This window comes from Vespa mandarinia, chromosome 3, assembly GCF_050613455.1.
Source record: "Vespa mandarinia isolate Hongniang chromosome 3, ASM5061345v1, whole genome shotgun sequence".
NCBI lineage: Eukaryota > Metazoa > Arthropoda > Insecta > Hymenoptera > Vespidae > Vespa > Vespa mandarinia.
In genome coordinates, this window is record NC_140812.1 from 2,140,392 (window position 1) to 2,155,376 (window position 14,985).

The 14,985-nt window shown below is 35.3% G+C and overlaps 1 protein-coding gene and 1 long non-coding RNA gene across 9 annotated transcripts in view; one reads left to right on the plus strand and one right to left on the minus strand.

The window, feature by feature from the left end:
* Atg17 (autophagy-related 17) overlaps nucleotides 1-11,540 on the minus strand; it is a 42,473-nt gene extending 30,933 nt beyond the window's left edge. For 3 of the 5 annotated variants that reach the window (XM_085656184.1, XM_035878056.2, XM_035878052.2), the window contains exon 1: nucleotides 8,201-9,001. In XM_085656184.1, coding sequence (XP_085512310.1) covers nucleotides 8,201-8,268 — 68 coding nt within the window. In that variant the 5' untranslated portion in view covers nucleotides 8,269-9,001. Of the gene's footprint in view, nucleotides 1-2,174; nucleotides 2,286-8,200; nucleotides 9,002-11,398 lie in introns of those variants that run through there. The other 2 variants (XM_085656185.1, XM_035878053.2) reach the window with 2 other exon arrangements.
* The window catches only part of LOC118446900 (uncharacterized), a 47,848-nt gene continuing 42,563 nt past the window's right edge, over nucleotides 9,701-14,985 (plus strand). The window contains exons 1-3 of one of the 4 annotated variants that reach the window (XR_014982009.1): nucleotides 11,815-12,024; nucleotides 13,092-13,223; nucleotides 13,527-13,561. This is a non-coding gene — a long non-coding RNA (uncharacterized LOC118446900). Of the gene's footprint in view, nucleotides 9,818-10,257; nucleotides 10,442-10,878; nucleotides 12,025-13,091; nucleotides 13,224-13,526; nucleotides 13,562-14,985 lie in introns of those variants that run through there. The other 3 variants (XR_014982010.1, XR_014982011.1, XR_004839715.2) reach the window with 3 other exon arrangements.

Consider the following 14,985-nt stretch of genomic DNA (forward strand, 5'->3'; position numbering starts at 1 on the left):
AAAAAAGATAAAAAAAAAAAAAGAAAAGAAGATTCAAAGCGATGATATAAATAGAAGAGGAAAAAATCGTTGAAATTAAATTCTAAGCATCCAGTGGCTGATACTCGATTTGCTCACTCTTCTTACATAGATTTTATTTTATTTTATCCCCTTATTTCCATATCTTTGCTAATTATATTTAAAAACGATACAAATAAGAGCTAACGGACAAAGACGCGGTGAAGAAGTGACATACATCTTTAATTAATGATAACGATGCGAGGACACTGACCGAGATATGGCGCACAATTAATGACGAATCTGAAACACTTTGGATCACTTCGAATCTAAACAAATGCTACATTCGAACACTTTGAACATGATTCAAAGTTTAAAATTGTTTACATAAGTTTACATAAGTTTGATAACTCCCAAATCTCTTCTCAGTTTTATTGTTCGAACTACAATGGAATTACGTGATCGGATCTGATTGTGAGACACTTCAGTATCTATATCATAACTTTGAACATGATTTTAAGCTCACATATCTTGAAAATCTTGATAAGTATCATGTCTTTTGTCACCTTCATTCTACTCTAGCGACAATAGATTATTTCCGCGATATTATCGCATCCTTACATCGCTATATTTTTATTTGCCTAGTGACAAGATTTTATTAAATAAAACCATTATTATGAGGGTCATTTGAAAAGTTCATAGATGTTTTTCTTTTCTTTTTTTTTTTAATGTACAAATATCATTTTTAAAGCGAAACACATCTTAAAGCGAAAAGTAAACGAAAAATTTGTCAACACTTTAGATTGAGGGGAACCAACTCCAATGAATTTGGTCTTGACATGGTCCTAAATAACAATCAAAAGGTCTTTAAAAGTTTTGAAAGAAAATGAATTTACTAAATAAAATGCATTCTCTTTTTTTTACTCGTACATTTACTTGTTGACAAAATACATTAATTCCTGTTATAATTCGCCACAGAGAGCCAAAATTCATTATTCGAATTGCTGAAGAGCATATAAAAAGTTAAACAATTTATAATTTGTTTGTTCGATTAACACAAGTGTTAATCGAACGTTTGTGACGCGTAATGATCCATAATATTATTAAATATATCTTACCGAATTTATGTTTAAAAAAGATTATGAATTCAACGAACGCATTGAGTAATAAATATCTGTTATAATGAACAAAGCATATTCATTATAACAGATATTTATAATAAACGTTTCTCCATACATAATATATAAAAATTAATTTTTGGATACGTTTCCTTTTTTTTTCTATTTTTAATATACGATATCAAAATAAAACTAATCAAAAGACTTGTAAAATATTGAATATTCATTAAGCTTCCAAAATCTATCGAAACTCTCAAAGCTATTATAGTCAAGAGTTTCAAGCTTCGAATCATGTTCAAAATTACGATATAGATACGATACAGTATCTCACCGTGCATCCATTGTCGATAGGAACAAAGAAAAAGACTCGAGACTTATCAATATTATCAAAACTTTTTATACCCTTCGAATCAGGTTAAAAGTCATTCGAATTTGTCATTAGGAAAAAAATTTAACGAGATTCGAAGAAATTCGAAATATTTTAGAATCCATCATTACACGCAACGATGACATTGACGAACGTTTTCATCATGAATATTAACGCGTTTAGCGTGACGAAAGATAAATGAAGGATCTCTCGTTTTAATCAATTCACTCTTTTAAATGAATACATCTTTATCGTAGGGTTATTTCTCTACAAAGTTAACTATATCATATTTACTTTTCCCATTCCAAACTACGACTGTAAATATCAACTAAAGAGAAACGTTATAACACAACAATGTTAATGAACGCCATGATTCAATTAGAATAGTATACCGTGTATAATTACGAAGGATCTCTCGTTACTATGTTGCCTATCAAGCTTGCACGATGTATCTAATTTATTACTAATCATGAGTATGGTTAGAAAAAAAACAAAACATGAATTAATTATTTTTCTTATGTTCGTTAAACAGAAAAATATAAATTCACAGAGATGCGGTCATACTTTTTGTAAGAACGACATAGACATGCTCAGCGTAAAGTGATTCGAGTACAAGCGGAGGTTAAAGGTGATTTTGAAAACGAAGATTAGAAGAGGTTAGTGTCAGATGGAGGAGAATAGATACGGCTCACCTCTTATTGCTTTCGTCATACATTAGTGCGCATTAAAAGCTTGGCCACGGCAGTACGCGGACTTCGAGCTCGTGTACGCAAGTATATGTAGTATCCGTATGTCTCTCTCTCTCTCTCTCTCTCTCGCTCTGTGTATGTGTATAAAAGAGAATATAGAACACCCACGTGTCGTATGCCAATTATGTACATTATCCTCTGTATCGATGTCGCTTGTAACAGAAGTATTGAAAATCGTGCTACGCAATATAACGGTGAATATAAAGTGAATTGTATAATGAATATATGCAAAGATCAAATGGCGATAAGGAACCGAAGTGGCCCAATTAATCCGATTTACCTGTGCACTACTACTATACTTAATGTGATTAGAAAATGAATACCGTTCAACATTATATAAAACATTCTCCTCTATGTTTCTCATAATCATATCTTAGAATCATATTCGGAAAGATACTTTGTAAAATTTACCTATTAATATCCTTAATGTGATTAAAGAGTTAATACCGTTCAACATTGTATAATATCTTTTTCTCTTTTTCTTTTTTCTCAGAATCTATCTTAAAATCCTATACGAAGAGATACTAGGTAAAATTATCCACGCGACATCATCTAATCGATTATAATAGAAATTACAAAACCATATAAATACGAGTTTACTTGCGATTAAAGCGATTAGATCATCGACGGAAACGAGCCGCTAAGATCGCGCGATCAAGAAATGGTCGATGTTAAGACGATATAATATTGATAACGGAGATATCGCAAATTAATAATCAACTATTTTATACGTCGTATATATTCAAGGTCGACTAACTGTAAAATCGAGAAAAAAAAAAAAGAAAAGAAAAAAAAACATTAATGTCGTCGCAGCAAGTAACTTTTTCAAAAAATCGAAACGAGCCCCATCGATAATGACGATGATTTAAACGTAAACAATGTGGCGTAGACGTGAAATAGCGATTATAGTCCACCTGCTCGATTATGCGAGTTATTGATATGCGTCGAAGACATTTAAATAAAACATGCCGTTGGTTGCTGGCATAATTTCCATGTGTCTTTTGTTCAACAAAAAGCGTCCTGAAAACATTTATAGGGGAATAAACTCACAGTCGATTAAAGAATAACTCGAAACAATCGCCGGTGGCAAGATAAAAGAGCTATAGGAAAAAATTGAAAGCAATCAGACAATTATTACGTATTACGAAAATATTATCATTATCGATAAGATACAAATAAAATTGATTTATATTTGGCCAAATGTAATCAACAAAAATAATCTCTTCGAGATTACAAGAGGTATTCACCAAAATCGGAACTCATTATCAAAATCGACATTCTAAATCAGGCTAATGTGCTCTAAGAGTTATCTTAATTATATAGCGAGTGTTAATAATAGTGTAATTAAAAGGCCTTCGCACGTATCGCTCTATCCAAAAAAATATCTAAAATATTTATACTAATGACAATTTTATACGTATTTAATGAATAACCGTCAATGTGTACGTAATTTCGTATGTATGTATCTACGAAAGTAGGCGACTGATGAAATAGTATCAACTGCCAAAAAATGTATACTTATCAATCCACTATTATTATTAGTAATAGTATTTTATATTATTGTACTATATATTAATCTGGAATAAGTCGAATCAGTTTACTCTTCATGACACGAAAAGTAAAGAAGAACAAAAAAGTTTTCTGCGTTAATGAGATTCTGAGCTAATGGAATTGGAAAATAAACAAAAGATTTGGATAAAATAAATCTCAATTTTTATATTTTACTTGGCATTGTTGTAGAATATTTTTTCCATGGAACAAGTAAAATTGATTAATCATTTGACTTTTGAAGAGAATTTTATTCGTTTATGCGAATTTAGAATTATCTTTTTGCACCTTGCAGATCACTCAAGCGTAATGTTTTTACAGAAATGAGACATTTTAGGGGATAATATAAAATAAACGTGTAAAAATAAATTTAAGGAAATGTAGAGGATCCTTTTTTTTAAATAATAATAATAATAATAATAATAATAATAATTGAGAAATAGTACTAACAACTGGTTTCGCGTAGTTGCATTGAGCTTTCAGAGTTAATGTTCGTGGGTCAAAGTTGCGTTCAAGAAATGCAAAAAACGGGACGATAGCCAACTTTTTTCATTATTTACAGTAATTATCGGCTTTTAAGTCTCACGAGTACAACAACGATGTAGAAAAGTTTCTTAAAGTTTCGCGCGAAGGAAACTCTTTCCAGTTTTACACCTACGCCCAACGATCTTCTATCTCTCTCTCTCTCTCTTTCTCTTTTACCCCTTCGATCGATTCGATCACACGTCTACGTAAAGTTTTAAACAATCTCTTTCAATATACTCGATATCGCGTGCTTATCGCAAAATTAACATTAATTAATTTCCACAGATCTGTCTTATTCATTTTGCACATCTATTCCAAATCGAGGTAACCTTATTTGCATGAATAATTAAAAAGATAAACAAGGATCATATCGAATTTACATTTTCACCCAAATAAATAAACATGGTTAAAATGTAATTAACAATTTAATCACTTTATTATGTACACATTATTTACTCATTAATTATGTACATATTATTATTAATTATATGTTATGCACATATTATATACCTATTCAATGTCGTTTGATTTATCGTTAATTTAGAAAAATTGTAATGAAAAGAGAAAAGATACAAAAAGCCTATAAAACTAAATCGAAAGAAATATATTCGTACGATACGTTAAGAGAAACAACGAAAAAGATAAAGTTTCCCTTTGCGAACAGTTTGACCGTGATCATGAATTAACATAATGAATACTTGTGCTCTCCTCTTTATGACAATCACATTAACCCTCCGCGCTCTTGACTCACGTTTGACGTTGAGACGAAATTAGGAATGATATACATATGTATTATCACGCTATATAATAAAAATATCTTGGCACATGGCATACGAGTAATACGGGACTTGAAAATCTCTCGTACAAGATATACATATTTATTTTCTTTTCGCTTAATATTATCTCCACTCGTTTAAAAGTCAATCTCTAAGATACAAACGTTAAATATATTAATTTAATCAAATGATTTAATTAAACACAATTCCCAATTAAATATCCTTTTTAAACCGGATCTCATAATCGAAGAGATGCGTTAAAGTTTTTATTGAACGTTCGTCGACAATCTTGAGATTTATATTACTGTGAAAATTACTAACAGAAAATTATTATACCGAGATAGCTTCTAGGATCGGCCTAGAAGAAGACGGGAAACATTAAGATACAGTAACGGGAAAATCTAAGCGCGCGCGTATCTTCGTATAACAAAGAGAAGAAAGGGTGGGATAAGTAAAAGAAAGAAGAGGAAGAAATAGAAAAAAGTATGTCGGTTCCAGTAGGCCGAGCAGGTTAAAACTTTCTTCCGTGAAAACTTAATACCTTAATACACTAGCTAATTATATCCTTTTGCAAGCATACACAGATAAACACAGACATATAGATACAATTTACCGGAGCCACGAACTACACCCGTACGTTCTACATTCGCTCGATCACGAAACGAAAGACACTAAACAGTCGCTCTCTCTCTCTCTCTCTCTCTCATTCTCTTGTTTCGAGAATACGGAAACTAATCATCGTAAGCGAAAGTCGTTCAACGAATAACCGTTTGGCATGGCCTAACACGAGGCAAATGTTCGGCTCGAATGAATATTTTCGAGATTGCACGTATTTTAGGCGAGGAAAAGTTTTCTTTCTTTGAATTATCACTAAACTTCTTAACCGAATCTTATATCCTCATAAATATTATACCAACTAAAATGGCCAAGAAACAAGATCTTTTCGTGACGGCGGAAATATACGTTTATCTAAATACACATCGTGTAACATATCGTGGATCATTAAAATTCTAATCGAAATATTAAAATAAGTTATCAGAAAACCTTGAAAAAGTTAACAAGTAGTTTTGATAAATTTAATGCTCGTTAGATGATTAACTCGTTGTTAACGTTTAACATTTATTATTTTAATTGTATTAATTTATGAAATAATTATATTACACTGTTACTACGTTTCGATCTAACGTTTGCTACATAATGTTGGCGAGTATCGAAAGCATAAGAAAAAACAGGAACAAGGTTTTATGGGTTTTTGACCGACTGTGAACTACACATATGAGCTAGCTAAACTGCATGGACTTAACGGGAGACAAAAGATTTTCTCTATAGTTGAAGCTCCGTTGTCCCTTCTTCATGTTGGATCGACGACGAAGAAGAGGCTTCTAAGACCGAGCTATCATCGTCCCGTCCCGTCCCGTCCCGTTGCTAGCTATAAACTTCTCTCTTTTTTTTTTCTTTCTCTCTCTCTCTCTCTCTCTCTCTCTCTCTCTCTCTCTCTCTCTCTCTCTCTCTATCCCTCCCTCCTTCTGTCCCGCTCTTTTTCCGTGGTTACACGAGACCGTTACATTTTATTATTTCCTAGCGAATATTCTACAGACTTTAAGAGGCTTCCACTGGTAGAACAAATTAACAAGAAAAAGAAAAAGCTAACTCTTTAGCGACCTCTTTCGTATAAGATCTTTCGCATAAAGAAGCGATTTTATGAGTTAAAGAGGTAAGGAAAGAGGAAGGAGGAAAAAAAAAGGAAGAAAAGAAAAGAGAAAAACGATGATCAACAAAGAGACTAATTAACGTTTCGTTGCATTTTCTTCCAGCACTCAAACCACAGTCATCGTCTCTTTAGAAAGCGTAGACTTTAGAAGTGATCATTACATAACAATCATTTGTTGTATCCACGCCTTAACCAAGGACAAGCACGATCAACGAAACTATTCTTCCCTTTCTTCTCTCGTACACATTACTCCGATAGCACTCGATAAACATTACGAATATTTATTAATGATTATTTTACGATGGCAATTATAAGGCAATTTGTCGGCGTATCAAAGAAAAACTCGATAAAAGTTCATTTCCAATTTTTTTTTCTTTTTTTTTTTTACTTTTTTCTTCGGCTTCTTTCACCAATAATAAATATTTTCCACTGATAATAAATATGTAAGTACTTTGGACTTTACTTAGTCGATTTATCTCGCGCTACGACTACTTATCCGACTACCCTACCTACCTTTTTATATTTAGAATCAATAAGAGGGAGAGGGAGAGGGGGAGAAGGGATAAAACAACGAAGAAGAAATAGAATATTTTCTCTTTAAAAGTTTCGAACGACGTCACGTGCAAATGAAATTATTAAACACGATCGACTTATCTCCAAGATTGATTTATCTTGTAGTTCATAAACAATCGAAAAGTTTTTATTATTGATCGATATACCAATAGTAGATATACACATACAAAAATATCTTTCTAATTGATTTTCGTCGACAGCCGAACACAACACCGAGGCCCTTTAACTTGTAAATCACATCATCGAACGTTACATACACATACACAGCCGATGTCCGGCTTTAATCGATCCACGTTCACGTCATTAAAACTGCTTTCTCGCTCGAGAGGGCTAACAACGACTCAAAGAAATACATTTTTCGAATATCGTAATCTATTTTTTTTTTTTTTTTAATGAAAACCATTACAACTTTGCATAACATTCGATCGTATTTATTTAAATAATATGCTGAGTAATTAAGTACAGGTAATATTTGCATGGAACATAAACGTAGCATACATACATATATATACATATATATATATATATATATATATATATATATATATGGGCGTACGTGTGTTGTGTGCGTGCGTGTGTGTGCAGAAAACTAACGCGTCTCGTAAATGCAGTTAGAAAATATCAACTCGTTTATCTAGTATTTGTTGGCCTACGATAAATCATTAACCGAAGATAAAAATCCATGGAAGTAGTACTTTGTTTACTTTTCCCCGTGAGTATCTTATACCAAAAGAAAACATAAGATTAAGGAATGAAAGACAAAAGAAAAAAGATAATGTAAAAAAGAAAGAAAGAAAGAAAGAAAGAAAGAAAAAAAAGGAAGAAAAAAAATTTACCTCTGCAGGGCCAACTTGATGTCGAAAGTAATGGTGGTACCGGTATCCACGTGAAATATGTAGAGCATCTTCGTGCCGTTCGCTCGAGAGCGAAATGAGACCCTTTCCTCTCTCGTTCAGGCTACCTCACCGATTTCGAGAAACTCGAAGCATCCGTACTTTGCGCTTAGCAATGGTCGCTTGAAAAATGGCAGCCGCCCTCTCTCTCTCTCTCTCTCTTTCTCTCTCTTTCTCTCTCTCTCTTCTTCGTCTTTTCGACAAAGAGAGGAAAGGATAGGGAGGGGAAAAAAAAAGAGAGAGAGAAGAAGAAAAACGCCGTTCTTCGCTCTATCCCTCGGCGTCACCTCGAGGGATTCCACTCCTATAGTCAGCTCGATCGGGGCCGTACCCCAGGTTTCTCGAAGCTCGCGAGTACGGCCCCGGTTTCACTATGCCGCATCGATCGCCGAGACGATCCCGTTGCTCCTTGAGGATGATGACGATGATGACGTTGATGATGACGAGGACGATGACGAGGACGAGGAAGATCTCGTTTTATTACGACGATCTCGATGTACGCTGTTGTTCCTTCTTCTCTGTGAGCTACCTCGCGTACGACGTCTGATCACGTCGTAGATCATTCAGAGAACACGATTGCCTCTCGAACGGGCTCGATTTCTCTGCCGAACGATTATTTATTTACTTCTCTTTTTCTTTCTTTTCTTGTTTTTTTTTCTTTTTTCTTTTCTTTTTCCCAATTATTTCATATAATTTCTTTTATCTTTATTTCCTTTTCTGTCTCTATCTATATCTATCTATATTTATCTATCTATCTTACTTTCTTTCTTTCTAAGTGTACGCGTGTGTATATATATTTCTTGTTTCTTTCTGTATATTTAATATATTTCCTTTTATCTTCTTTATCTTTTTAATTTATGTCTCGATGAAGACGACGGTGGCAACGGCGGCAACATTCACGAGGACGTTCTTCCTCCGCTCCTTCAATCGAATACATTTAAAAAGTTAAGGTAAGGAAAAAAATGTGCTAAAGTATAAAGAGTATAAAAGTGAATAGGGAAGAGAGAAAGAGAAAGGTTGGAACGGCAAGATCTGTCGAACAAAGGCAAAGGAATACGTTGGTTATTTCTTGTTTCTCTTTGAAACAACCGGTTCCCTCCTTTCCACAGTTTTTTACTCGAAAACGAGCGTAGTTTTAATGGAACCCAAAGGAGAAACGACACCACCACGACGAAAATGACAACAACAACGACGACGACGACGACGACGGCTCGAAAGACCGACGAACGGAAAGGAAAAGGAACAAACTTATATCACATGAGATCATCTCATCTGTTGACCGACAGAAAGGTCCACGGCCTCTCACGACGTGTTTTTCTGCGTGTGAGCAAGTACGAGACAGACAGATAGATAGAGAGAGAGAGAGAGAGAGAGAGAGAGAGAGAGAGAGAAAGAGAGAGAGAGGGAGAGAGGGAGAGAGAACGATGAGGGCAAACGCGCGCACGCACACGGCCGTCACTCGTTTCACGCCCCGAATCTTCGCGAGGGTTCCTTTGTGTTTCTTCGATTGATCGTAACTAACTACACCATTTCAACGAAGTGAACAAGGACGCGCTTAGGGTATAAAGAAAAAAAAACTAACTGCCACAATTCATTTGTTCTCTTTTCTTTTTTTTATATATATATATATATTCCGAAGAGCACTATCTCTTCTTTTATTTCCCCTTTCCTCTTCGAACGGTTAAATTCGTACTCTATTTCTCAAGATATAACCTCAAAAATTCGATACTCCTCCTTCTTCTTCTTCCATCTCTTTTTTCTTTCTCTTCTTTTCTTTCTACCTCGAAGATACGTGTACCGTGAAAAACGAGTTTTTAAACGAAGACGAAGACGAAGCAACGACGACGAAGACGACGAACGAGACGACACAACAGCAACAACAAGCAACAGCGGCAATAAAAATGAAAAGAACAATCGATTTTTAATTCCCTATTCGCGATAACAGCAAAAATCGAGTTAAACTATTTTATTACGAGGCGTGTTCGATCGTATAGGAAAACTCTGGGTACTTTGGGCGTCGAGTAAAGAGCCACCGTCGCGACGCTCTGCGAGTAAAATGCATTTAACAGTAGCAGCAGTAGCAGCAGCAGCAGCAGCAGTAGCAGTAGGAGAAGTAACAACAGCTGCGAGGAAGGAGAGACGATTTTGTGCGGCGAGCTGCTTTTCCGGACATCTGCTTTTTCCGTTCGTGAAAATGCATTGACGCGTCGCAAAACAGAAAGAATAAAAAAAGATAAGGGAGAGAAACAGAGAGGAAGAGAGAGAAAGGCAAAGAGAGAGAGAGAGAGAGAGAGAGAGAGAGAGAGAACGTTCACGGCACGACACAGCACGGATCAGCTGCTCGTCAAAACAAAGCACTCGCGCACTCGGCGCGTTCTGATATTCTCTTTCTCTCTTTAGCTTATTCTTTCCCCTTCTCTTTTCCTCTCTCTCTTTCTCTCTTTCAATCTCCACACGTTTGATTCTTCCTTTCGCTTCCACCACTCTTCCAGTCTATATGTACAAATGTATATATATATATATATATCTTTCTTTTTCTCACGTCAAGCTTCGTCTTCTTTTCGTATCGTTTACTATCTCGTTTAGGACGATTGCTCGACACAAAAATGATTTCTGTTTAGATAATAGGGTCGATACGAAGACGAGGACAACGACGAGGACAACGACGACGACGACGACGACTACGACGACGAGGAAGAGGATGACAACTATGATGGGACAACATATCACGCAACGTACAACATAACAAATCGGAGCTGCGCCATCGAACGGAAAACGTATGCGCGCGCGATGCCAATCATGGAACAAAGGGGCTTCACTCGCGCCCTTTTTTACGATTCACCGAGGGCGATTCTCTCCCTCTCTCTCTTTCTCTCTCTCTCACACATACACACACACTCACACACACACTCACACACTCACTCACTCACTCACTCACTCACTCACTCACTCACTCACTCATTTACTCACTTACTCCTTTCTTTGCTTTGTCCATTTTCCTTTTTTAATCGTCGACTTGTATGTCGCACTCCGTTTCTCGTTTACTCTTTCTCTTTCTCTTTAACTCCTTTCGTCTTTTGTTTTGTCGCGATTCACAATAAAAATTACACAATTTTCTTCTTACCAAAAGGGAACACTTACATGCATACTCGAATTCTCTTTATTTATCTTCGTGATTGCTTGTGCTGCTAATCTATTAATTCACGTCACTATTCCAGCACAAGCGCACTCCTAGACAAATCTTTCGCGATTACGCGCACACCGAACGCTCGACCGAACTGTCAGAGACTGGAGACTGTTCCTCTGCTTTACAATGCTACGCTAGTACGAATATGAGTGAGAGAGAGAGAGAGAGAGAGAGAGAGAGAGAGAGAGAGAGAGAGAGAGAGAGAGAGAGAGAAAGAGAGAGAGAGAAAGAAATACTTGTTTCGATGGAGGGGGTGGAAAGTCGAAGGAGAAGAAAGAGGGAGAAGAGGACTAGCTCAGCTCACCGCTACTATCATCGTTGTTAGCGTTTCCCTCTGACGCATCGAGTCGCCAGCTGTTCTTTGTCGGCAATGCGATTACGCACGGGCACGGCGAATGGAAGGTCCGTTCCTGCACACCGATTGGTCAATCCTACTTGCTCCGTCGCTAGCGCTCACTACGCACGCGACGACAACGCCATCTTCAACATCAGCGCCTCGAATCAGACAACGAAAACAAAAATATATAGAACGAAGATGGATGATGTCTGTGATTCGACCAATAAGAGATTAAAAATAACGGTGATAATATTTTACTTGTATTAATCGCATGGATTTCGATATATATATATATATATATATATACATATTATATTTTTATATGAGAACGGATTAACCTTCTTTTATTGAAATTAATTTTCTCGACTTCGAATGACCCTAATCGATTTTTTCGAAACGTTTTTCGTAACGTGTGTTCCTCTACCTCGTCAGGTCTAAACTTGTTTGAACGATGTATCGATCCTTTTTATTCTATCTTATCTACCATAATATATATATATATATATATATTTTTTTTTTTTTTCTTTTAATATATAGCGAAAGAGAAAAGGGGTTATTGTAGGGCCATCGGTCTTATACACTTATCGACATAATTATATTGTGCCTTTCCTTCGAAAAATAGCATTCATGTTTATCAATCTAGACAATGATCCTGTTTTTATTGTTTCCTTTTTCTTTTTTGTTTTCTTTTTTTTTGTCATTCTTTTCATATAAGTTCTTTCTTACTTTCGACATGACGAGGCTAAAAACGAATGTGTAATATTTGATAAATTTTTATTTTCTAAATTAAAGAGAGATAATGAAGTATTTATAAAAAGGAGATTAATGATCTTTTTGACACGATGATAAAATTTTGGAATTATTTTTACAAACTTCTTGTTACACCAATAATAGATATTAAAGACGTTCGGGCCATTCCTTTTAGACGGGTGGATGCTAATGGACGCCATTAATTCAACGTCACTAATTCAGTCTCGTCTTTAGTCGACATTCTGTTTTATAGAAATTCACGTGCAATTAGTAATATCGATGGTATTATCATCGTATATAATTATCATCTCGTTTTGTTACTGCAAAACTTTTTCTTTTCCGCTATTCATAGATTGTTTTCCGAATGAAACAAACAAAATTTCGATCGTTCGTTCGACCGAATGATCGTATGCAAATGCATCCTTATAGTATATATATATATATATATATATATATATATATATGTATATATATATATATATATGTATATATATATATGGTCGTAGATATGTCGAGTATGAAGAATTTTTCGACATTAATGCACGTTTCTGATTGGCCAGACTTCGCCATCAGGGACGCTGTACTCGACCGTTTTCGCGCCTGATGCTTCGATTCTACGATTCATCACAGCACAATAGTATCTCTGTTTTACTTTTTGCGAAATATCCCATATCTGAGCCAATAATATGAAGGTAACAAATTCCTTTTGCATGTGGTCATAAGTATCGTATAGCTCGATTCTGATTCGTAAATAAACTCTCTAATCCTTATTAGAGAGAAAACAAATTCTTTTTAAAGGTAAAAAGAATGTTTTCTCTCAATATTTTACTAAAATCCAGAAAGTATGAGTAACAGTGAATTATGAGATCATATAAAATATGATTATAACTATTTTAAGTATTTAATTCTCATATTATTATTTGCATAAAAGAAAATAGTCCATAAGAATATCGTTATCTAATCACTTGTAAATTAAAATGTACCTCGTAGTATAGATGTTTGAGGAAAAGAAGGGAGAAATATGACGGGGGTAGATACACCAGCCAGTCCAGTTGAAAAGCGATTAGACGTGCAGGAGTGCTGCCATCTTGCGCATGCGCGGAGAGGTAACGTCTTGTGTCAACGTTCCGTTCACTGGGCGTAGCTTCGTTTTGTCTTACACGTACGAAGGTTATATCGTAGGTAGGAAGAACGTGTGAATAGTTGATGAACTAATGGTGGGGAGAGGGGGGAGGGGGAAGTTTCGATTTAAGTAGCACGAAAATGTAAGGTACGCAAGGTCTGGTTGTTTCTTCTGTTCTCCCTCTGGCCCCTCACGGCTCTATTTTATTGATCACTTTCTCAATTAAGCCTTGGAAACAATAAAACGCTGGACTTTGTTAAAAATCATTCGCTTCCTTTTCAGTTTTACGTATGCTGAATGATACATTATATTTTCTATACTCTTCTTTTTCTTTTTTTCATTTGAATGATGTAACAATAGTCGACCGAAAATATGCTTAATAGATGTAAAATAGATTTCTACGTGTATGAGTCATTGAATTTTTAACAAACTAACACCTTCTTCCGATAAGACGTGCCAAGTTCTTGGAAAATTTTCAACGTCGCACATTATTGTAGTTTATTTTGCCAATCGTTGTTTCGTTGGACTTGACGCGCATTATCGTTTCGTAAATCGTTCTACCGAAAAAATTTATTAACTCGTTTACCCTTGATATTTTTATACGAATCGTGCACGTGATATTTGCGTAGCACTTTGGTGATATTCAAAATAGACGATACTAATCGTAAAATTTATTTGGAAAAACTGTCTAGGATAATTTTAATAAACCCACGAAGTATTTCCGTTACGCATTCACGATGGGGATACGAAACTCGCCACATTTGTTTACCATACGACGAGAGACGATATTTTCGAAACAGAAAGGAAGAGAGAGAGTGAGAGAGAGAGAGAGAGAGAGAGTGCTCCAAAAAAAAAATTCTGAAACTTAAACCGAAGTAATCGGCCGCTTTCGATGTTTCTCTTTCCACTATTTTGCTTTTTTTATACCTCGTTTTTATGATCGATCGATCATGATCACCTTGAAATGAGATTTCTCGTCAAGAAAATAAACAGACCTATATTATGGCAAGCAAATATAAGTTAATACGGAATTCGTTAACGTCCTACTTGATTACATCATGCTGCGTTGACATTTAGTACGGTGAACGAACGAAAAGACGCTCTCGCGAAATTGCGTCGCGATATCACAATTGAGATAATCAAAACGTTCCTCGTGCGATTCCGACGTTCGAATTGAGAATTGTAACGACTTATCCGATGTCATCGCTCTTGTTAAAATTTAAGATAAGAGAACGCGAGAACGAATAATCAAAACAAGTTTATTAGTTTTGTCTGCGACGACTAACATCGCGATGATAAAAATATTTTCCAAAAAAATTTACTTTTTGCGT